The 24,498-nt window shown below is 36.0% G+C and overlaps 1 protein-coding gene and 1 long non-coding RNA gene across 3 annotated transcripts in view; one reads left to right on the top strand and one right to left on the bottom strand.

The window, feature by feature from the left end:
- BAG3 (BAG cochaperone 3) overlaps positions 1-20,042 on the bottom strand; it is a 31,263-nt gene extending 11,221 nt beyond the window's left edge. Inside the window, exon 1 of the mRNA XM_051981537.1 lies at positions 19,462-20,042. Within this exon, the coding sequence (XP_051837497.1) occupies positions 19,462-19,653 (192 nt within the window). The 5' untranslated portion in view covers positions 19,654-20,042. The remainder of the gene's footprint in view (positions 1-19,461) is intronic.
- Positions 20,043-20,113: 71 nt separating this feature from the next.
- Positions 20,114-24,498, top strand: part of LOC127551643 (uncharacterized) — a 39,952-nt gene continuing 35,567 nt past the window's right edge. For both annotated transcript variants that reach the window (XR_007951144.1, XR_007951143.1), the window contains exons 1-2: positions 20,114-20,287; positions 20,774-20,821. This is a non-coding gene — a long non-coding RNA (uncharacterized LOC127551643). The remainder of the gene's footprint in view (positions 20,288-20,773; positions 20,822-24,498) is intronic.

Raw genomic sequence — 24,498 nt, 5'->3', positions numbered from 1 at the left:
CTTCTCCTAGATCTAATGTATAAACTTATAATAGGGATAATGGCAGTGGCAAAAATAGAAAGAGACTATGGGAAGAAAGAATCAACCTAACCTGGTGACAGATTGGTCAGACAATGAGGGATGACTGATAGTTACTTAGAGATCTGCATTTGCTTTTGCAATTTTATAATTAGACATTGCACAGTAACTTAAATAGTTACTAATCAGTGAAATCTTTAAACAAAATCCCTAAATACAGGAAAGATAACATTTCTATAATTAAACAGTTGAAAGAAACTTTGGAGATCATTTAGTCCAACATCCTCCACTTTATGGATAAATTAAATGAGGTCCAGAGAGATAAAACTGTTGTAAGCCACACAGCTAGTTGGTTGAAGAGTTGGTATCTCTATGCTGGCTTTTGACAATGATAAGCAATTCTCTCACTCCTCCTTTGACTTTTGTCAAGGTTTTCACCTGACTCTCCTCCTACACCTTATACCCTAGATGTTTCCTTCAAGGCTTGGCCCTGAGCCCTCTTTCCTTCCCTTCTTTAAGAAATCAGCTCCTGTAGATTCAACTATCATCTTAAAGCAGATAACTATAAATCTATATGTGAAGCTGTAATCTTTCTCTCCACTGCCAGCCCACAATTGTCTATTGGACACTTCTACCTAGATGTCCCATATGCATCACAAACTGGGTATATCCAAAATGAAACTCTTCTCCCTAAATTACCCTATTTTTTCTTTCTATTATGTGTACCACCATTTTTCTAGTCTCCCCAGTTCACAAATTCAGAATCGTCCTTGGCTCTTTCTCCTTTCTTTGTACTTATATTTAACCAATTCTTTTTTTTTTTTTTTTAAATAACTTTTTATTGACAGAACCCATGCCAGGGTAATTTTTTACAACATTATCCCTTGCACTCTCTTCTGTTCCGATTTTTCCCTTCCCTCCCTCCATCCCCTCCCCCAGATGGCAAGCAGTCCTATACATGTTGAATAGGTTACAGTATATCCTAGATACAATATTTGTGTGCAGAACCAAACAGTTCTCTTGTTGCATAGGAAGAGTTGGATTCAGAAGGTATAAATAACCCGGGAAGAAAAACAAAAATGCAAACAGTTTATATTCATTTCCCAGTGTTCTTTCTTTGGGTGTAGCTGCTTCTGTCCATCTTTGATCAATTGAAACTAAGTTAGATCTCTTTGTTGAAGAAATCCACTTCCATCAGAATACATCCTCATACAGTATCGTTGCTGAAGTGTATAATGATCTCCTGGTTCTGCTCATTTCACTTAGCATCAGTTCATGTAAGTCTCGCCAGTCCTCTCTGTATTCATCCTGCTGGTCATTCCTTACAGAACAATAATATTCCATAACGTTCACATACCACAATTTACTCAACCATTCTCCAATTGATGAGCATTCATTCATTTTCCAGTTTCTGGCCACTACAAACAGGGCTGCCACAAACATTTTGGCACATACAGGTCCCTTTCCCTTCTTTAGTATCTCTTTGGGGTATAAGCCCAGTAGTAGCACTGCTGGATCAAAGGGTATGCCCAGTTTGATAACTTTTTGAGCATAGTTCCAAATTGCTCTCCAGAATGGCTGGATGTGTTCACAATTCCACCAACAATGTATCAGTGTCCCTGTTTTCCCACATCCCCTCCAACATTCCGCGTTATCTTTCCAAGTCATTCTAGCCAATCTGACAGGTGTGTAGTGGTATCTCAGAGATATTTAACCAATTCTAAGATGTTGGTTTTTCCTCCACGAGATCTCTCACATTTCAAACCACAATCCTTCCCCTTCACAGTCACAACTCTAGTTCAGGCCTCAGTAAAATACCTCTGTTCTAGACTAATGTCACTGGCTTCTGATACATTTCTTTTGATCTCCCTGTTTCTATTTCTTTCCTTGAACCTTCATGCTACCAAAATAATCTTTCTAATGTATATATCATTCATTCCCCTATTCATGAATTTTCAGTGATTCGCCACTATCTTCAGATTCACATACAAACTCCTTTGCAACCTGGATCCAATCACCTTTTACAGACTTCCTTTTCCATGGTTCCCCTCTATACTCATTCCAGGTTCCAATGAAACCAGTCTTCTTGCTGTTCCCCTAAAGTCAACATTCTAAATCCCAATCTTGGGCCTCGTAGAGATTATTCCTCCAGTTTGTCTGTTGTTTCCCAAACCTGGCATTCTATTTCTTGTCTCTGTGCCTTTGCATGAACTGTTCCTTACTCCCTGGAAAGCAATGAGTACTGCTTTGAAGCTTCTCACCTCTTACTTCCTTGCCATGAATCAGTTAACCTTTCCCAAAGAAGTCTTTCCTCATAATTTTGGGTTCTTAGGTGCTTGTTTGTTGTCTCAAATTATCTTATATCACTTATCTACTTATGGATCGGGATCCTCCAAAAGAATGCAAAGTCTCTGAGGGTCTTCATTTTTTGGTTTTATATTCCTGACATCTTATATAGAATAGGCATTTAATAAATTCTCATTAAGCTGAATTCCAAACTTAAAATTTATCTTTTTTTTCTCTCTTCTATACTGCATCTTGGAAATTCTATGACACACCTCTGTATAGTGCTTTAAAATTTACAAAATCCTTTTGGTCTTTTTTGGCCCCCCAAAAATTCCTGTGGGCTCAAAAAGCTTCCATTCAATCCAATAAGTACTTCTTGGCTTCTCTGTGCAAGGCATTGTGCTTGGGATACAAAATACAAAGATTAAACAGTCCTTGCCCTTGTGGACCCTACATTCAACTCAGGGAATAGAGCAAAGAGCATGTTGACAAATAAGTGAGTGGATTAAGTTTACTAAGGAGGTTAACAAGGAGTAACTAGAAAAAGAGAGACAGACAGACAGACAATCAGAGAGAGAGAGAGAGGGAGACAGAGGAAGACAGAGAGAGAGAGAGAGAGAGAGAGAGAGAGAGAGAGAGAGAGAGAGAGAAGTATTTCCTATAAGTGATGGCAGCTTGGACTGTGCTTTAAAGGAAACCAAGGATTCTAATAAATAGCCATTTTTTTCAGTCTTTGGAGATACCCTAATGTCTTTATATCAATCAAAGGAATCAATTATCAAATCAAAGGAAATCATTCAAAGGATCAATCAAAGGAAAAAATTATCACAAAAATTTCCTGGGAGATGGGCAGAATCAATATCATTACAAGGAATTATAACAAGAGTTGCAACTAAAATTAACTTCTAAATCTTCCAAGCTGATGTTCTTTTCACACTATCACATTGTGCATCTTCCTTAAAAGCGGATATATACATCTATATATACATAACTCCATAATTAGAGCCCAAGAGTAGCTAGGTATCATAGGAGATAGTGCTAGCCTTGGAATCAGGAAGACCTGGGTTTAAATGTGACTATAGATCCTTCCCAGCTGTGTGACCCTGGGCAAGTCACTTCATCCTGTTTGCCTCAGTTTCCTCATCTCTAAAAGGAATTAGATAAAGAATATGGTTAAATAACCCAGTATCTTTTACAAGATAACCATACATGGGGTCATGAAGAGTCAGACAATACTGAAAAATGACTCAGCAACAAATAAGAGTCCCACCAAGAATAAAGTAATGTTGTAAAGCAGCTCTTTCCAATTTTCACTGGATCTTAATTTTGAAATTAAATTAAAACTGAAAATTGTCAGCTATCTTAATTTAAAAGATGAAAAATCTTTAAAAATTAAATACTAAGTTTTTCTTCAGGTTTTGATAAAGGAAATTTTGAATTTCTAGATCCAAAAATTTAAGGTAGCCTTATTTTTGTCTTTATATTCACTTTCTGAATTTTCAAAGAGGAAACTACCCCTTCTAATGGAGATCTGTATTCTGATAAATTGTAGTCTTGGGCTGTTCCTTGGGACATTGAGAATTTAAATGATATTTATGACCAATGATCACACAGCTATTATGCATCAGAAGCAGGATTTGGACTCCAGGTCTTCCTGATTCTAAGGTATTTCCCTATCCATGTTAACCTCTTTTGTTTTTAAATTGCTCTTTAAAAAGAACTAAACAATGTATATCAAAATAGTCATAGCAGCACTCCTGGTGGCTGCAAAAAATGTAAAGAAAGATGATAGTCATGAATTGGAGAATGGCTAAAAAAAAATAAGAAGAAGACTGCTATACAAATGTTAAGGAAATGGCCAATAAAGAATTTTGATATCTATGAGAAGATCTGTATAAAATGATTTAGGTCAAAATACTCAAAGCCAAAGAACAATGTACACAAGAACAACAAAAATGTAAAGAAAAACATCATTAAAAGGAAACTGAATTTTGAGTAATGGAAAAAAAGCCAGTGAAAAGTCTAGAGAAGAGATAATAAATAAAATACTTTCACCCATAGGTCAGAAAGGAGGGGGACTAGTAAGCCAAGAACATTGGATAATTCACTAGATATGCTGTCATCAAAGCATATTATTTAATTGTTTTCTTTAGTCACATGGAAGAGGTTCAACTTAGGTGGGGTAAGGGGAGGGAAACATCACACAAATTTATCAACATGAAAGTGAATAGGCTTCAGCATAGTTTTCCTAATAATCTTCTTACATTAAGACACCCTTGCTTTCAAATTTAGGCAAAAGCAAAGTGAATCTTGTAAAGCTTTTTGCTTTCTTTTCTGTAGAAAACAAGGCTTTTAACTATAATATAAGGGGAACATGTTACTATAATTATATTATTTCTTGCTCATCCTCCTTCCAACTTATTTACTTATGAGATGAAGATGGCAGTATACCTCCAACATTTTACTTACTCTAAAAAAAAAAAAGAAAAAGAAAAAAATGTGTGATAATAAAGAATTTGAACAGATCATCTTAATTTAGAGGGTACAGACTGGCTTACCATGCTAGACTTGGATTCAGGGTAACCTGGTTTGAATATTTAACTATTCTAATTAATATCTGTGTGATCATAAACAAGTTATTTAACCTCTCTGAGCCAATTTTATAATCTGTGAAACAGTAATAACAAAACCTGTAGTCGTATTATTCATTTCATAGAAGTGAAATGAGACTCACATGTATATAAAATTACTTTTAAAATGTAATGTTAGTGTTACTAATTTTTTCCTTTCCTTTTCTTTTCTTTTTGAGAGAATTACGTTTAAGTGACTTGTCCAGGGTCACAAAGCTAGTAAGTATTAAGTGTCTCAGGCCAGATTTTAGTTCAGGTAATTCTGTATCCAGGATCAGTGTTCTATCTACTGTGCCATCTAACTGTCCCCTAGTATTACTAATTTAGAACATATAACTTGGTAATTTAACTTTTATATTACTCAATCTTAGCATTCTGGAAACTAATTTTTTTTTGCCAAATAATTTTGCTAACTGACATTATCCTTTCTGTAAAGACACTGGAAATGTATTATTTGCTAAACCCAGACAGGAATGAAAAATCTACTGCAAAGCTGATTATTCCATTTAAAATATGATAATTCTTGCCAGCCATCTTGTAAACTACATTGAAATTCCCTGCAAACTGCTCTGTCCTCAAGTGCCAGGTTCTACTGCTAAATTACTCCATGGAAAATTACAAGAACAGGAGATAAGGAAAAATTACTTCCAGATGAGATGAAAATCTGTCCCATTAAGTTCAAGTTATTATTAGAAGAAATCCAGAGCAAAGTTTTGATTTGGGGCTTATACTATAGGGATTTAAACTACTTTATTTTGATACAAAACATAGAATCCATGGGAATTTAAAAGAAAAGCAGTTATCTTGTAAGGTATCATCGGAGAGTACTTTATAAGCTTACAAGGCACTTTCATATCAATTACCTTGGGGCCAGTGCAAGTGTTGTCTTCAGATGGAATGGTAGAAAGAGCAGAGACCTTGAGTAGCTGACTTTAAGAGTTAGGCCTCCAAACTCATTTCTTCACCTCTCTGGACACTTAAGTCTCATCTATAAAAGTGGGAAGAAGGGTTGGCTCATTTGGCAGGCAGGTGCTGCAGACTGGGAAATTGAGCTCACAGACAGTGAGCAATTTGCTCAAAGTCAGAGAACCATTCGTGGGTGAAGCCGAGATTCAGGTAAATCCAAACTTCAATGTGGTTGTAGCCCATCTTCACCTTCTAGCTCTGACTCCCCATCAGGGAAAAGCCTGCTCTGTCAGCTAAACATAACTGCAGGAATATTCATCCCAGAGAATTTACAATAACATACAGAAGGATGGGGGCACCCAAGAATGTGGGGATACAAGGTGAGCATTGGCTAAACGTTTTAAAAACTAAAGAGGTAGTAACAGATGTGCTATGAAATTTAAGGGAAAGCAACAAAAGACACCATTTTTAAAAGAATTAATATGATAAGAAAACTTAAGAATAATAAAATTTAACCTCTATTCTCAAATGAAGCCAGGAGTGAATCCATTTGGAGTTTTCACCAATAATGAGAACAGCCCATGCATATCTGCTTAAGCCTGTGTCTTCCTCTAAGTTTGCCATGTTGGACCAATGTACTGATGAGGCTCTGCTTTCTCTTGTCATCTTGAGGATACCAGTAATAGGAGCATATAGTAAGCTGTCCATCAGTTATTATTCACTTTCATCACATGTTTGGCATGACAGTAGTTTTTTCCATGACATTCTTTGCTTTTTTTCCCCTTTCTTTATTTGTATGGATTACAGTCTATTTGCAACTACTGTTACTCTCTGAGTGATGACCTAATTTTAATTCTCTGGGTACTATAATATTGTGCTCAATAGAAGCAGTATATTTGGTGTTAAACAAATTTTAAACCCATATTCAATTAAGCCAAAAGGAAAAAAAGAATCTAAGATGAGCCCCAATGCCTTCAAAAGTGTTGTCCCAATACGAAGATGATGCTATCATACTACAAGCAAATACTGAAGTGCATACATATATACACACATGCTTGTGAGTGGTTTCTTTTTTTTCTATCCACAGTCTAGTGGGATTGCTTTGGATGGAATAAGTTTTAAAAGAAGTAATTTGGACATAGAAAGCAGCATTGTACAATAGAACAAGTAACAGGCTTAGAGTCAAGGAAGATCTAGACCCAGCTCCTGCCTCCAACACTTATCTGGATGATTTAAGGGGCAAGCCACTTAATCTTTTTTACTTCAGTTTCCTATCTGTAAAATTAAGATAATAATATTTTAATCCATATAGCTTTTGCACAGATTAAAAGAGAATATACGTATAGCATCTTGCAAACTTTAAAGTGTTATAAAATGTCAACTATGATTACCCATTTCTTGTGGAGTCAAATGAGATATGCAGAAATTTTAATATTATATAATTTTAACCTTCTATTAAAATAGTATATGGATTTCAGGACACTAAAACTATTGCCATCTTTACTAAAAGTAGCCAAGATCTTCTTCTTGTATCCTCCCCACCATCAGTGTATTAGAACAGTTAATCAATCAATAAAAAATAATGCTTTCTTTGTCTTCATCCTCTATTTTTCCCCTGGCTGCAAAGGTAAAGCACAAGCACAGCATATTGTAAAAGGTTAATACTTTTTCATAGTATGAAAGGATAATATTAATCCATCTATCTTCTCTCCTCTATCTTCCATTATGATCAAGGAAGAATTAATTTGAGAAATGTATCTAGCTTGATGATCTTGATTAAACACAACAAAGCCCCAATATTGTCCACATTTGCATAGTGTTAAACCTGCTGCATTCCAACTACTAATCCTGCAAATCTTTTATCAGTTAACAATACTCTTTCCAGAAAAGATTCTTGGGGTTTACCATGTATAGATTTCAAAAGCTCACTCCATTCTTCTCCTTTTGGACCTTTCCCCATCCCAACTTCTCCCTTGCTTTCACAGGACCATAGATCTAGAGCTGGAAAAGAAATCTGAAAGGCTTGGGCAAAACCCCTTCTCATTTTTAAAATGAGGAAATTAAAGACTCAGAGAAATGAAGTGATTTGCCCAGGTCATACAGACAATAAATCTCAGAGGTAGTATTTGAACTCGGATCCTCTTACTGCATTGCCAGTTATATAAAAAGAATGAAGTGTAATGCAGCTATTACATGGTGTAGTAGAAACAGCATTGAATTTGGAGTTAAGAAATCAAAGGTTTAAATCTGAGCTCTGTTACTTAAAATCTGCCACTACTTGTGTGATCCTGAGTTAATTATTTCACTTTCAGCTGGGCCTCAGTTTCCTCATCTGAACAAAGATCTGAATCAGATGATTTCTAAGGCAGTTACTGCCTCTAAATTCAATGACCTGAGATCACCATAGTAATAATAGCTCCATTGCACTTCTAATTTCATAACTGTGGAGACTTTAAGTAGGGCAACAATTTAATTATCTAAGTTTTTAGGCCAGAAGAAGTTTTTAAATTGTAGCTTAGATCATACAATTAGATAGGTAGAGTTTCAATGATGATGGACCAAGAAAAACTACAGCAAAATACAAGATTATATGAAAAAAAAATAAGGAGAATTCTCTTACAATAAGAAAAGAAACCTAGAATTCCTTTTTCAGGAAATTTTGGAGTAGAAACCAGTTTTATTTTACTTTCCCCAAATCAATCAATTAATTAAGTTTTAATACACATTGTTTTATGAATCTTGTTGGTACAGGAAAATCACAACAAAAGGGAAAAACCATAGGAAAGAAATTAAAAAAAAAAAAAAAAAGGAGTGAACATAGCATGTATTGATTTACATTCACTCTCCATAATTCTTTTTCTGGATGCAGATGGCATTTTCTATCCACAGTCTATTGGGATTGCTTTGGATGGAATAAGTTTTAAAAGAAGTAATTTGGACATAGAAAGCAGCATTGTACAATAGAACAAGTAACAGGCTTAGAGTCAAGGAAGATCTAGACCCAGCTCCTGCCTCCAACACTTATCTGGATGATTTAAGGGGCAAGCCACTTAATCTTTTTTACTTCAGTTTCCTATCTGTAAAATTAAGATAATAATATTTTAATCCATATAGCTTTTGCACAGATTAAAAGAGAATATACGTATAGCATCTTGCAAACTTTAAAGTGTTATAAAATGTCAACTATGATTACCCATTTCTTGTGGAGTCAAATGAGATATGCAGAAATTTTAATATTATATAATTTTAACCTTCTATTAAAATAGTATATGGATTTCAGGACACTAAAACTATTGCCATCTTTACTAAAAGTAGCCAAGATCTTCTTCTTGTATCCTCCCCACCATCAGTGTATTAGAACAGTTAATCAATCAATAAAAAATAATGCTTTCTTTGTCTTCATCCTCTATTTTTCCCCTGGCTGCAAAGGTAAAGCACAAGCACAGCATATTGTAAAAGGTTTAATTAACCTTATTATCACTGTTCAGGAGCAACCCTAATTAATTCATTTTTCAGTATTCTTTTTATTTTTCATTGTGGAATATTAACCCAGAAGTGTAGTTACAGATTCATAGCTGGAAGAGACCTCAGAGATCCATCTAGTAGTTCCCAATCTCCTCATTTTACAGATAAAGAAACTCAGAGACATGAAGTCACTTAGGATCAATGATCTAGAAAGGGAAGGGATCTCAAAAACCATTCATTCCAACCCCTTTCTCTTCCCCCCCCCCCCCTGCTTTTAACAAATGAACAAACATGTCTAGAGAGGCATAGTGACTTGTTCAAAGTTGCACCAATAATAGATGGCAGACCTAGGAGAGGTCTCTAACTCCAAATCCAGTAATCTTTTCACTGTATCCTGAGTGTCAAACATTCTGAGCAGTCACTATATTTTTAGTGTGAAATCAGTAGTAGGCCTAGAAAATATTGCTTTTAACTATCAAATGAATGATCAAAATGTGCTAGTCAAGGCAGTTTTAAGCTCTATGGAAGCAGAAAGCAAGAGCAGGTGCTCAATAAATCTCCAATGATTAAAAGATATTTTCCATCGATGTACTTAGTAATGAATTCAGAATCTCAACAAAACAGGAATTTAGAGAGATTTGTAAGGAATTAAAATCCACCAAGTTTATCCTGAAAATCTTTTAGTGACAGGGCAAGGTAGGGGGTTTAATATCCCTGGAATTGGGAAGACCCAAGTTCAAATTTGACCTCAGATACTTAACACTTATTAGCTGAATAAATTTAAAAAAAACTAGATTATTTAAAGTTATTCTTCCCTCCTTAAGTTATGTCTACACCATAGCAAACAGTTAATATTTCTTTTTTAATCATTAATAAACTGCTTTGTCCATATAAAGACAAGGGTTAACATGCCTTTTCTCTTAGTGGCTTTTGTGCAGACTGATAATAAGAACTTTGTATTTATGCAGCACATTATAGCTGCAGATTTAAAACCCTCTTTCTATCATTAAGTTTCACAAAGCAATTTATTATGTAACCATTTAACAGACAACTGTGGAGACTCAAGAATTATGTCCACAATGCATGGTATTAGAAAAGAAAGCAGTGCTCTTAATTCCAAAATTTCCTGTTCTAGCTAACAAGTATCAACCTGTTTAAAATAAAAATGCTGTGATAACAAAAGGGCAAACTCTCAATGGTATGCTCTACATTCAGTGATCACAAGCACATACCAAAACCATACAGCAGGGGATTTCCTTCATTATTGAAAAGAAAAGCTAAATTTCAGTTAAATATTAGTAAAAATAAAGATGCCTTTTTTCCCCATACAAGTTCACTGACAACCTGAAATCAATTCATGGATCCCAGGTTAAGAACCCTTGCTATAAATTATAAAAAGTAACTTTCTTCAGGTTGTGCTAAATTCTTTAGTCCAACTTACTTACCAAAACATGTTTTATTTTAAAACATAATAAACTTAATAATGAATGTGTCCAGTCATTACAATAATATAAATGACAAATTCACTAAAAGAAAGTTGGACTCTGCTTAATTTAAAAAAAAAAAAAAACAATTAAAGTCCCAGAGAGGAGATTAATAAGATAAAACATATCTTCCCTTCTTATGGGAGGTAAGGAGAGACAATCTACCAGAATAGAAGGTTGCATACATAAAAATTTAAATATCTACATATATAAATATATGTGTAACATGTACATGTGTATAAATAAACGTTTACCTATGTGTAAGTAAATATGTATATATAAAGATACAAATACACATAATTTTACAGTTTAGAGATGGAAAATTAAAAGTTATCTGTAAAATCAACATGCAATTTGAAAACTTTAACCAAGGATCTCAACCAGGAGGTAAATTTCAGTCTTGCTTTGGGGTCTAAGACAACTGGTGCTGTTCCACCTCATTCCCCCTGTAAATGAGCAGACAAAATAATCATTCTCTTCCCTTTGAAAGGCTTTACTGTTAGCTTATCCTTTCCTTATTTGTCTCATGCATTCAGAGAACTGCAAACCTAATGCCTTTTCACCAAAAAAAAAAAAAAAAAAAAAAAAAAAAAAAAAAAGCTTTAACCTTTTTTAAATCAGTCTCAGGAGAAATGATTATATAAGAAATCATCCAAAGTTTCCAAATAAGTTTCATTCCTTGTAAAATAAAGAAGAAAAATAATTTTATAACAATACTCAAATAAAAGTGATGAAAATGGCCATACTTTGTGTTAACTTACAAAGGCTTAACTTACAAAGGCAGAAGGAAGTCTCAAGGAAAGTCAAACATAGAAAGGAAGGGCCCACAAGCATATCAAAACAATCATGGCAACACTTCCTGTTGGTAGCAAAGAACTGGACACAAAATAGAACTTGTCCAATGATGGGGAATAACTAAACAAACTGATACATAAATTAATAGAATATTAACATAGCATAAAATGAAAAATATGAATAACTCAAAGAAGTATAGGTGAATATGTAAACTAATACAGAGTAAAATTAATAGAAACAAGGAAACAATGTAAGGCACTTGACTACAACAATGAAAATGGAATGAATAATAAAATCAAAATGAATGCTTGGTTATAGTATAGGAACTTGGTCCTAGAGAAATAGGGAACTATATCTCCTAATTTTCCCTGCAGTGGTGTGAGGTTATAGAAATGGAATAATGCATATACTGCCAGCCATTAATGATATAAGTCTGTTTTACTGAATTATTTTTCTCTTAAAAACTAACAAACAAACATAAAACTGTGTTACAAGGGATGGCTTATTGGGAAGCACAAAGGAGAGAAGGAAATGCAAGTGATATAAAAATATGTTAATAAAAGAACTAAAACAATGATATTCTAATAATCTGGTTAACTCAGCATGGAATGTTCAAAGTCTGCTCAATTTTTTAATCAATTAATCAATTTAATCAAAAAATCATCTTTTTTAGACATTAAAAACCCACCTACTTTGAGAACTGACTTGTTTTATATTTCCTCTTTAGCAGCACATTCAGTACTAATTAGTCAACCCATTCAGTACAAACATTGATTTTAATGAATAAGTAGGAGAAAGGACTTCATTGATTTTTTAAGTCAGAAGATGGGGGTGAGTGAAGTGGGTGATAAAAAAAATCCAGTCTCTACTTCCTAATGTAATCCTGGGGAAGACATTTGACTTTTTGTGATCTTCAGGTTTCCTCACCTGTATGGAGATAGATGAAGAGTTTGGACAAGGTACCCCTCTAGGAGTCCTTTCAGCTCTTCAGCTTACAAAAACTTATACCATGAGATTCGTGCAATGGAGAGACTCACAATGTTTCCAGGGTTGTTGAATACTACAAAAACTAAAAATGCAAATGAGCAGCTGCCATATCCAAAATATCACCTAAAAACAGCCCATGGAAGCACATATTCTCTTTATTGTTTTTCAGGAATGGAAGAGAAAGTTTTTGTTCCTTTGAGCTATAAAAACCCAAGCTGTGAAGGAAATTCTAACCTTAAGTAGTCTCATTTTGAAGAATGAGTAGCACTTAGAGCTAAAGGAAAGTAACAAGAGGGAAAAAGTGATAGCATATTCCTCAAACGGACATTGGGAAAGAAAAAAGTTCAGGGACATCCCAAGAAAATATATGAGAGAAATGGGCTGCCCCTGACAGCTTCCAGGTCCAGGGCAAATCACACTATGAGGTTCCTCACCTCCTAATGTGTTTTTATACAAGTTAAATCAATCATTATTGATGATTAAAGATGAGGAACAGTATTTGATTTACTTCCAATCAAACAAGTTAAAAAAGTATATGAGGCAGCCTTGAAGGGAAAAAAAATTACAAAATTATAACATAATGACCAAAAGATGTATAGGGCCTGTGTCCATGGAGGATAATCCCATCTAGTTTGTCTCACTGATAGAAGTACATAAGAGCAGACTGTTCCTACATATGCAAATAGGATATCTTTTCTAACACTGACCAACAGACCCTTCCCTTATTACTGTGAAGGAACTGCCAAGCAGCTCTGTTTCTTTATTAGGAGGCCAATTTGCTATATATACACTATACATCAGAGTTTGGTTAACCCAAGACACTAGCACAGGGGAAGATAGCTAAATAAATCATGCAGAAGAATGGATAATCAGATAAACCAAAATTGGAGGTGAGAAAGATAGCTAAGGAAAATTTCCTTCCTTAAACTGAGGAGCCTCCTTAACAACTTTAGTGGGATTGCCCACTATACAGTTCTTAATTCTCAAAAGAAAAAACTACCAGTGTTTTTGTTTTTGTTTTTTTTTTTTAGGGAAAAAAAAAAAAGAAACACTGGCAAGTCCTTAATTCCCTAGTCCTAATAAACAACACAAGGTGATAGCGTTTAATTAGCTTGTCACCTCACTGAGTGGGAATAAAAATCAAATTGAGAACATTCAGTACACTTGGGCTTCAAGCATTGTCAAATCTACGGGCTCAGTGCTGAGTCATTTTTACAGCGCTGACTGAGGGGCACAGGCCTCACTCAGCTCTGAATCATTGTCACTACTACACTAACTATTGGGACACACGGGGGGAAGTGTGGGTGAAATATTACCAGTGAGTAAGGAAACTTCAACTAACCAAGTACTGAACTGGACACATCACATTTTGCCATGTAGTTAGGCAAGTTCCACTATGCTTATATGATTAATTGGATACTCAAATCACTTACCTATCTTTAAATAAATTTTATTTTATTTTTTATAATAAATAAATCTGAGGAATTTATTTGAGGAAAAATCCCAGCAATATAAGAATGTCTACTGAAAAGCTAAGCTCCTGTGTGTCTGAGATTTTAAAGGATTATGCTTTTAAGCTGTAGAGATCCTGTAGTTTTCTAATGGAAATGTTAAGATAAAGGATGAAATGTGGTTTCACTCAGTTTATAAGCCCAACAACAAACAAAATGACTCATAGCTCAGTGCCTAATGGAAATCTTTCTTTATAGAAATGGATAGAAAGCAGGTTTATTATGAGTTGAAAACTTGTCTTTTTATCCTGCTTTCCTTCTTCAAGGAGAATATGACACTGCTACTCTGACAGAGGAAATGAATTATTTGAAAATAAAAATAGCTTCTTCAGACCCATAAGATTGAATCAGGGTAAACAAATGAAATCTTTTGTCTACGAAGGCACATCAAGGTTTCATATTTGTTGTCCTTGGTTTATCTAATCTCACATCTTCAATTACTTCTGAGCACAGCAGCATGGCTTCCAATAAAAATCCATAAATAGTCAATTATTGGGGAGACTAATTTGATTGAAACTGCTAGGAAAACTGAATAACAGTACAAATTTACACCAACATTTCATACCATATACCACAATAAGTTCCTAGAAGCTAAAACCATATAAAAGGTTATATTATAAATATAAGACTAGAAGGTTAAGATGATACCTTTCCCAGCTGTGGATATGGAAGATCTCTTGGCCAAATGATAGATATTATCACATATGACAAAATAATTTTGATTACATAGAACTTTTCTAGAAAATTTTTGCACAAACAAAAGCAATGCAGATAGAAGGGAAACAGTGAACTGGTAAAATATCCTTGCAGCAAATTTCTCTGATAGAGGTCAAAATATCTAAGACAACAAAAGCCATTCCTTAATAGATCAATAAGCAGTGGATAAAAATAGGCAGCTGAATAGGTCAAATGAACAGGAAGTTCGCAAGAAATCCAAGCTATATATAAAGAGCCATATGAAAAAAAATGTTCTAAATCATGAATAACTACATAAATGAAAATTGAAGTAACTCTTAGGTTCCAGCTCTCACTCGTCAGATTGGCAAAGCTGACAAAAAAGGAAAATGACAAATGTTGAATGGGTTGAAATAAAACATACTAATGCTCTTTCGGAGGAGATGTGAACTGATTCAGCCATTCTGAAAGGCAATTTGGAACTATATTCCAAAAGTTACTAAACTCTGTATGTGTGGTGTAAAGAGATATATATGTGGTCTTCAAAGAGACAAGAGGAAAAAGACCAATATGCATTCTTTTCTATGGACAATTTTGTTGTTATGGCAAGGAACTGCAAACAAAGTGGCTACTTATTAACTAAGGATGACATGATTATAACATATGACTGCAAAGGAATATTATTGTGTTATTAAAATGATGAATGGGATGATTTCTGAGAAATCTGGGAAAATTTGTATGAACTGCTAAGTGAAGGAGGTAAACCATGAAAAGAATTTATAGAATAAAGAATGCATTTTTTCTCTTTCTTCTAAATAAAAACATCTATTGATAGATGTCAAATAGAGGTAATACAAAAAGAAATAACCCTTATAGGGTTATATGTAGAAAGTTAATAGAGGCATGCTGTAGCCACTGTAAAGTATCAAAAAGTTTTGTGACTCAGTCTGAGGGTCTAGAGTTTGCACAGTAAAGAAGGAAGTTTCCATTTTAGCAATTTGTTGTTTCTGAGAGGCAACTGGGGTTAAGTGACTTGTCCAGGGTCACACAGCTAAGACGCATTAAGTGTCTGAAGCCAAATTTGAACTCAGGTCTCCTGCTGACTCCAAGGCTGCAGCTCTATTCACTGCACCATCTAGCTGCCCCTAAAGTTTCAATTTTACTATCATATTAAGTTCCTCCAGGCAGGGTCCATGTATTCTTGTTCGTAACTATGTGTCTTATATATAGTAGTTGCTTAATCAACACTTCTGAACTAATGCATCCATTAGTTTAATTTTAAATTAAATAGATATTGTAAGATCTGTGCCTAGTCTCTTCTCCAAATCAAAGACTTCATTAGTCTATTAGTCTATATTTTTATGTAGAAGATCCTTTTTATTTTGGGAAGCTGATTTGCTGACACTTGGGCCTAAGTACAGATACTTCTGAGTCTAGAGAGAAGCCCATATTCTCCAGTATATTTTATGGGACAGCCAGCCCCAGGAACACTCTCTTTTTGCTTTTTTTCCTGGATTATTGCATTCATAAATTGGGGTTCCACACTTTTCTAGGGAACAGGTCTAACTATATAGATGTAAAATATGAACTATAACACACCTATTCTCCTGGAAGTTAATGAAGTGTGTCTGAATAGGAGAATATGAGAAGGTTGGTGAAGGGAGAGCTAAAGCCCTCCCATGAGAGGTAACTACTGTGAATTGCAAATTAATATTATCTATGTTGTACTGCATTTTTATTTATTTTTGTAAATACTTCCCAATTACATTTTATCTGGTTCCACCACTCACAGTTGACAAGAGACAGAAAACCTAAGAAGTCTATCTCTATCACAGACTAAGTCAACCATTTGCCTGTAGGGTCAATCCCTAGATTTTTTCATTTGTAAAGTAGGATTCATAATAATTATGTTATCTACATCATTTTTTGTAAGAAAAGTGTTTTTTAAAAGTGAGTTGTTAAGTCCCAAAGTGATAAGACTTAGATTTACCTAAACCAAAACCTTTGATTTTTTTTTTTTTTAAAGCCACAGCCTACATGTATTGGGCAGACATTTCTTGCACATAGCTTTCTGTACTTGTTAGACCAGTTTCATGTTTACAACAAAATACCAGACAATCTATCTAGGCCGTTCAACACATTCAGTAAATGCTCAAACTTGATAGTTAATTAACAACTGTCTTGAATATTCCTGATCTCTACAGGTTTCCCATAAGCTTGGTTGTTTGTATAGGAATGACATGGCAAAATAAATGTTCCATAACTACCTGATATAAGCTGATTTAAAATGCCAACCCAACTATAATACGAATTCTAAGATGATTTCTACCCCACCCAAGTTGCTGCACATTCAAAAATTCATCTACACAATGTTAATTATAGAAAATTAGTCAGCTGTGCTAATTTTTAGAAATGAGTATACAATTAATTACTTGTGAATTTGATGTCTGTGGGCAGGAGAGTTTCCTCAACATTTTAAGATTACAAGATCATAGTATCAGAGCCCTGGTATTAGAGATGATCGTGAGAAGTCATCTAGACTAGTCTTTATTTTATAGCTCAGCAAAGTGAAGTCCAAGGAGGTTTAAAAAGCAATATTAAAAAAAAATACTACTTATAAAAGACTTTCCTAAATTAATTGTTTTTAAACATGAGTACCTTTTAAAATTCAAAATAACCTGTCAATTGGTTACTACTTTACTGATCACCTGGCTTTGATTTTTGTATTTTGAAGTGTTAAGGATCCTTTATCAAGTCTAGTCTTTAAATGTTGGAATAAAGATGATTTTTTTTTTGGTGATTTAGGGTATTTTATTTAAATAGTAATATAAAATTAAAGGTGAAAAATAAAAAAGACCATTACTAACAAACACTAAAATAGTATCCCTTCTGTGAACTCAGGAGTCTAATGATGACAAATCTAGTTTAGGAGCAAAAGTACTCTGGCTAGGGCTCGGCCTAGGCCTACAACCTAGAAAATGTGCTGTCCTAATGCTGAGACAAGAAGAGTCACCTTCATAACTAGCTGGACTCTGCATTTTGCTGCTGCATGAGTGGGCAACAGCCTTCCCTGCCCACCATTTTTAGGGGAACAGCTGGGAACTTCCAACCCATTTCTGAAGAAGTGTCAGGAACCTTCCCTGGCAGCTAAAGATGCCAGGCTTTTGAGGCCATGAGCCAAATTTTGGGGCTCCAGAGAGTCCATCCAAACTTCTTTCAACATAGGCCTTAGCAACCTCTGTCTTTATCTTCTAGCTTTTCCTTTGTGTTCAGAAAGCTCCAGAGACCTACCAAAGCATGGCCCAGACCCAAAGATAGCACTTTTTGAAACACGAGTTCTTGGTGTTTCACCCCAAGCTAAAGAGTTTTATTAAAGATACTTTCTTTAAGAATGGAAACTTAAAAACTAAACCATACAAGTACCACAAAATATCAAGAGACTAGATTTTCTCTTAAAATGCAGCTTATTTTTTTATCTTGTCAATTGAAAAAACGAAAAGGCCAATTCTTAATTTTTCCAGAGCAAATGTCCCCTAGAAATCAAATATGTCAGAAAGAATCCTCCTTTCCTGTATTTTCCTTATCTTTAGGGATCTGTAAAGATTTGAACTGGAAGAGTCCTTATCGATCATCCAATCCAATTTATCAAGCATCCAATCTCAGATGAGGAAACAAGTACATAGAATTTGGGTGCTTTGCCCAAGGTCATCTAGAGAAGTTAGGGGCAAAATCTTGACTATAAACTTAGGTCCTTTAAGTGTGGGGCTACTAGGTTTTCCCCTACATCGGACAGCCTCTTTCACTAGCATCTCTATCTAAGGACTTATTTAGAATAGAAATGCCTCTCTCCTGTGAACATACATTCAAACTTCCCAGACAACTTGTAAAAGGAGCAAAAGAAAGCAGTCAGCCACTAACAAATGCTATGTGTCTCATGCTCCAACGTAGCCTACTGTTTAACCTGCAGACACAGCTGAAGAATAAATCAGTTTCCTTTCTCTGGCGGCTCTAGTGGACTTAACCAACCTTAAATAAACATTACAGGGCTAAAGTATCAAATGATTTAACACACAGAGAAGAGCTGCAGTGCGTCAGAGACAAAAGACAGCTCCTTCTGCCTACTTTGGGGGGTGGGGTGGGAGAGGAAAGGGGCTTGCCAATGAATGCCCTTTTCCACCTCCCGCCCTTCCCCAGCCAGCCCCCCATACCCCATCTCCCTTTCTCTCCCCCCGCCTCCCTGAAGTGATCTGGCTAATCTGTCATCGTCTCGAGGGCGAATTTCTCTAGCACTTGCCCATCCGCCCATGTCTTGTCCAGAACTATCTACGGTCCTCCTCCATTCCCCCCTCCCGTCTCCTTCCTCTCTGCACTGCCACGCCGCCGGACAGAGTAACCTGTACTTCGGCAGGGCGCTCGCGCGCACGCACGCACACGCAGACACATTCATTGCCCACCACCGCCCGGCCTATCTCGTTCCCCGCCCTACGAATCCCTCCATTCTATTCCAAACTTTGCCTGCACAGTGCAACACTCTTCCAAAAGCAAACCAAAAGGGGAGAAAGGAGAGTGTCGTACTCCTTGTCCCATCCCCCAAGACAGCCCTTCCTTCCTTCCAATTCCCCGATGCTGCCTAGACCGTGGTGAATAAGAGTCGACAAGGCCAGGTTGGGGAGGGGGGGAAGGAGGGAGAGTAGAACCACTCACTTTGGGCCCATCGGGGGTGACGCGCGGGTCGTTCCACGTAGTAGTTCGGTTGTTGTGATCCACGAAGAAGGGCCAACCAGTCTGTGGGTCGATTTTAATTTCCCAGCCGGGGGGCAAGGGATCTCGTTCCCCGCCGCTCCCGCTATTGCTGGTCGCCATCTGAACCATTGGAGAGTGAGTGGCCGCGCTCATGCTCTGCCGTAAGTGCGACTTTCTGGTTCTGTGGCTGTGGCTACTGCTGTGTCTCTAGGGCTGCGGCCGCTGCTGCTGCTGCTGCTGCTGCTGCTTGCTGGCGAGGCTGCTATTAGCTGGGACTGGGGCGGGGAGAGTGAGTTGAGCTGGGCTGGACTGCTCTGGGCGGAGGCAGCGGGGGGAGGGTGAGGTTAAAGAGGCGGCGACGGAGTCCGACTACTAGGATGTCCTTAAGTCTGCAGCCGAGAACCTTTATGAATTAATGGGGGAGTGACGTGAGAGGAAAGAGCTGGAAGTATCTGGAAATAGCCCTCCTGGTGCAAAGAGGCACGGAGGGAGATAAGTAGAGGAGCGAGAAGGAGGAAGCAACTGGCTTCGTAGAAACTTCTGGTTCCATCTAGCAGAGTTGGCTGTGCCCCTTTTCCAGGATGCAGAGCTCCGCCCTGAGTCATCGGTTATTATTGTGGCACTTAATCTTTCCACCTAGTCCAGAGCCTTCCGGTTCAGGGCTGTTGTAACCTTCCTTTTATTAAGAGAAAATTGCTTTGCTTTACCGGACTGCTGCTGGCTCCCGTCTGCACATTGGGAGGGAGGAGGGCGGAATGACTGAAGGAAAGCAAATCTAATTGGGAAGGTGGGGTCTTGTTGTTTATTGAGGCTTTTTTAAAAAAAGAGAAAATAGGAAGGGAATGCTAAAAATGCGCTTGGATCGGATGTTTGTAAAATTGAAGAGTTCCCAGTAGGTAACTCATGTGCTAGCTAGGTACTAAGGTTGTAGTTTTCCCTTTCATTATAGCTATTTCCGAATTTAGCAGGGTTAAGACTGAGAGCAAACACATGCAGAGGGCCTGATTGTCACCGATAGCTTGTTTTTAAATCGCATTCTTAGTATTTTGAAAGGGGTTTTTTGGGGGGAGGGGTAGAGAGTAATTCTGCTTGAATTCTGTAACCCAAGAATCATAAGAAATCCCTAACATTATTTTTCCCAAAGAGAACCAGGTTTGTAGCTCTGAAGCATTGTCAAGAAGAAAAAACACTAACATCAGTTCAAGATTTTTTTCCTATTTCCCCATCCAGGTCAATTACCCATTCTCACTCATTTTATGTTTTTATCTTACAGGTTTTTCAGGACATGTCCCTTAACCACCACCTTTGTGACCAAGAACAGGTAAGCAAAACTAACCAATGCAACGACCATTCTGGATAACTATATAATATTCCAACACCCATAGATCCTTTATTGCTCCAAGTTTCAGAGGGAAAAGGATTTCCTCATTTCTCTTCTGGACTAAGACTTCAATATAATTAAATACACAGCACTGAACTTCACTTTTTCTTTATTAAAGCTTTTTATTTTTCAAAACACGTGGACAATTCTTCAACATTAGTCTTTGCAAAACCTTGTGTTCCAATTCGGCCCCCTTCCCATCCCACATCCTCCCCTAGATGGCAGTAGTCCAATATATGTTAAACACGATAGAAATATGTTAAATGCAATATATGCATACATATTTATACAATTATTTTGCTGCACATGAAAAATCAAATCAAACCAGTAAAACAAACAAAAAAAAAAAGCAGCAAAATAAAATGCAAGCAAACAACAAAAAGAGTGAAAATGCTATGTTGTGAGCTACACTTAGTTCCCACAGTCCTCTCTCTCTGGGTGTAGATGGCTCTTTTCATCACTGAACAGTTGGAACTTGTTTGAATCTTTTCATTGTTGGAGAGCCGTCCATCAGAATTGATCATTGTATAGTCTTCTTGTTGTGTATAATGATCTCCTGATTCTGTTCATTTCACTTAGCATCAGTTCATGTAAGTCTCTCCAGGCCTGAAATCATCCTGTTTGTCGTTTCTTACAGAACAATAGTATTCCATAACATTCATATACCATAACTTATTCAGCCATTCACCAACTGATGGGCATCCATTCAGTTTCCAGTTTCTTGCCACAACAAAAAGGACTGCCACAAACATTTTTTTTTGCACATGTGGGTCCCTTTCTCTTTCTTTAGGTCTCTTTGGGATGACTATAAGCCGAGTAGAAACATTGCTGGATCAAATGGTATTCAGAATTTGATAACCTTTTTGAGCATAGTTCCAAATTGTTCTCCAGAATGGTTGGATCCTGAACTTCACTTTTTAATGAATCATTTTAAAAAGGGAAACATCCTTTTTTTTTTTTTTGAAGAGTTGATTGCTATTAAACAAAATATATGTTGATTTATTAATTCATGTCCAGACTGGAAAATAAGAGTCAGAATGATTCAGTTCCCTACAATTTCAAATTTTGTCAGTTCATTCTTCTCCTAGACTCATCTAAATAGTTTGTGTACTGGTACTGAGTCTAATTCTCCAACCTACAGGTTACAAGCTGAGACAGAAGAATCATATAAACCCAAAGAAGAATGCCCTGAATAGTTTTGCAATCTAGGAAACAATGTTTTCACCAATGATGGAACAGTGTTTACCAGTGGAAGGGTATTGCAGTTGTCACTCTGATTCCACATTCTAGTTCTCTAAGACATGCTGGAAATGGTCTGTAACAAGTCTTCAGTCATACAATGTTGTCTTAACACTTTTAGAGTAGAGAAGCACCATAGCAGCTGGCTCACAGGGAAATTATATATTTAGTTCAAAAAGCTGTCGATATAATGTAAATGTTTAACTTACATATTTAATTTATGTGCTTGACATCTGCCATAGATTATTGTGGATTATAAACTCTTATATAACAGATAGATTTCCCTCGTATTCTATTTAATATGAACACAAAATATCCACTTATGTCTAGCTTTTTCTACTCATTCCTAAAATATTATTATACTTGACTTACATATTACATAAACATCTGATTGATTTAATATCTCTATTTTCCTGGGTCACTGGATCATAAATTTAGAGATGGAAAAAATTTTGGAAATCATCTTGTCTAATGCCCTCATTTTGCCAGATGAGGAAATCAGATGAGGCCAGGAGGAGTTAAAAGTGATTTAATTAAGGACATATAAGTTTTAGGTAACGGAGAGATATGACCTCTTGCATCTATTTCATTTTAATTTGTGAAGTCTCTATAAGAGGCCATTTGGCCTGTCATTCTTACGACAATGCCTCACACAATACCAATTAGAGTTTGGATATGTATTTAGTTGAAGATGATTTTCAATTCTTTCTGTAAAGCTAACAGCACAATACTTGGAGAACATATTTATATAAGGTAAACATATAGTCAAGCTAATTGTATTCAAAGAATAGTCAAAAACATTTCAAATTATAAATAACAAACCAAGTATATTTTTATTGAAATTACTATGTGCAGGACATTGTGCTAGGCACTTAGGATGGGGGAGAAGGCATACAAATAAATACAGGATATGGTCTTTTCTCTTAAGGAATTTATAATTTCTTTTTCTTTTTTCATGAAAATATCTATTTTTAATAATAGCAGCTTTTTATTTTTCAAAATACATGTAAAAATAAGTTTTTAGCATTAGCCCTTGAAAAATCCTTGTGTTCCAAATTTTTCTCCCCTTCCCTTAGATAGCAAGTAATCCAATATAGGTTAAACATATGCAATTCTTCTAAACATCTTTCCACATTTATCATGCTGCACAAGAAAAATCAGATCAAACGGGAAAAAAAATAAGACAAAATCATCCCAGTTGATCATCACTTAATCTTGTTGTTGTTGTGTACCATGTTCTCTTGTTCTACTCACTTCACCCAGCATCAGTTCATGTTAGTCTCTCCAGGCCTTTCTGAAATCATCCTGCTGATCATTTTTTATAGAACAATAATAATCCATTATATTCATATACCATAACCCATTCAGCCATTCTCTATCTGATGGACACTCACTCGATTTCCAGTTTCCTGCTACTACAAAAAGGGCTGCTACAAACATTTTTGCACATGTGGGTTCTTTCCCCTTTTTTTATAATCTCTTTGGGAATCAGACCCAGTAGGACATATGGCTGGATCAAAGGATATGCATAGTTTGATAGCTCTTTGTGCATAGTTCCAAATAGTTCTCCAGAATGGCTGGATCAGTTCACAACTTCATCAACAAAGCATTAGTGTCCCAGTTTTCCCACATCTCTCCAACATTTATCATTATCTTTAGGGAATTTATAATTTCAAGGAAGACAATAGTATAACAGGGGAGAAACTACTATTTTAGGGGTCAGGAGACATGGATATTAAGTCTCACTTCCATACCTATTAGTCAGGATTATAGCACTGTAGATTACTATTAAATGGGAGAGCCCCAACTCTATTGTCTACTAGGTATGATTTTGAACAAATGATTTCAACTCAATGGGACTCACATTTCCTTATCTGTAAAATGAAGGCATTAAACTACATGATTTCTGAAGTGATTTTTAGCTCTAAAATTCTGTGGATTTTTGGTTAGGAAGAAATATATCAACTGGTCCATGATTATCTACAAGAGATCTGATTTAGTTCTGAGACAAGACATAAACCTAAAAAGTCAGATAACTTTTTTGGGGTCCCTACCTGTGATTTAATCAAGGTATCTAGTTTCCATCTGATACAGATCAGCCTCTTATCATCTTAGAGTGTTACCTTGGGACCTGAAAAGTTGTTACTTGCCTATGATTATAAAGTTGTTAACACTGGTAATATGTGTCAGATGGAGAACTTGAACCCCAGTCTTCCTGCCCCAAGACTAGCTCTCTATCCTTTGTCTTACTGCCCCTTTAGACACCAATAATAGGTATTAAATAACAGTACTATACCACAATATAAGAAATGTCATAAAGGATGTGACTGTTAATTGCTAAATCATTGTTGAGGTCAAAGGAAAGTGATGTCATTGTG

The sequence above is a fragment of the Antechinus flavipes genome, chromosome 2 (genome assembly GCF_016432865.1).
Source record: "Antechinus flavipes isolate AdamAnt ecotype Samford, QLD, Australia chromosome 2, AdamAnt_v2, whole genome shotgun sequence".
Taxonomy (NCBI): Eukaryota; Metazoa; Chordata; class Mammalia; order Dasyuromorphia; family Dasyuridae; genus Antechinus; species Antechinus flavipes.
The sequence above is the reverse complement of the archived record's forward strand: the minus strand, read 5'-3'. Positions and strand labels throughout refer to the sequence as shown.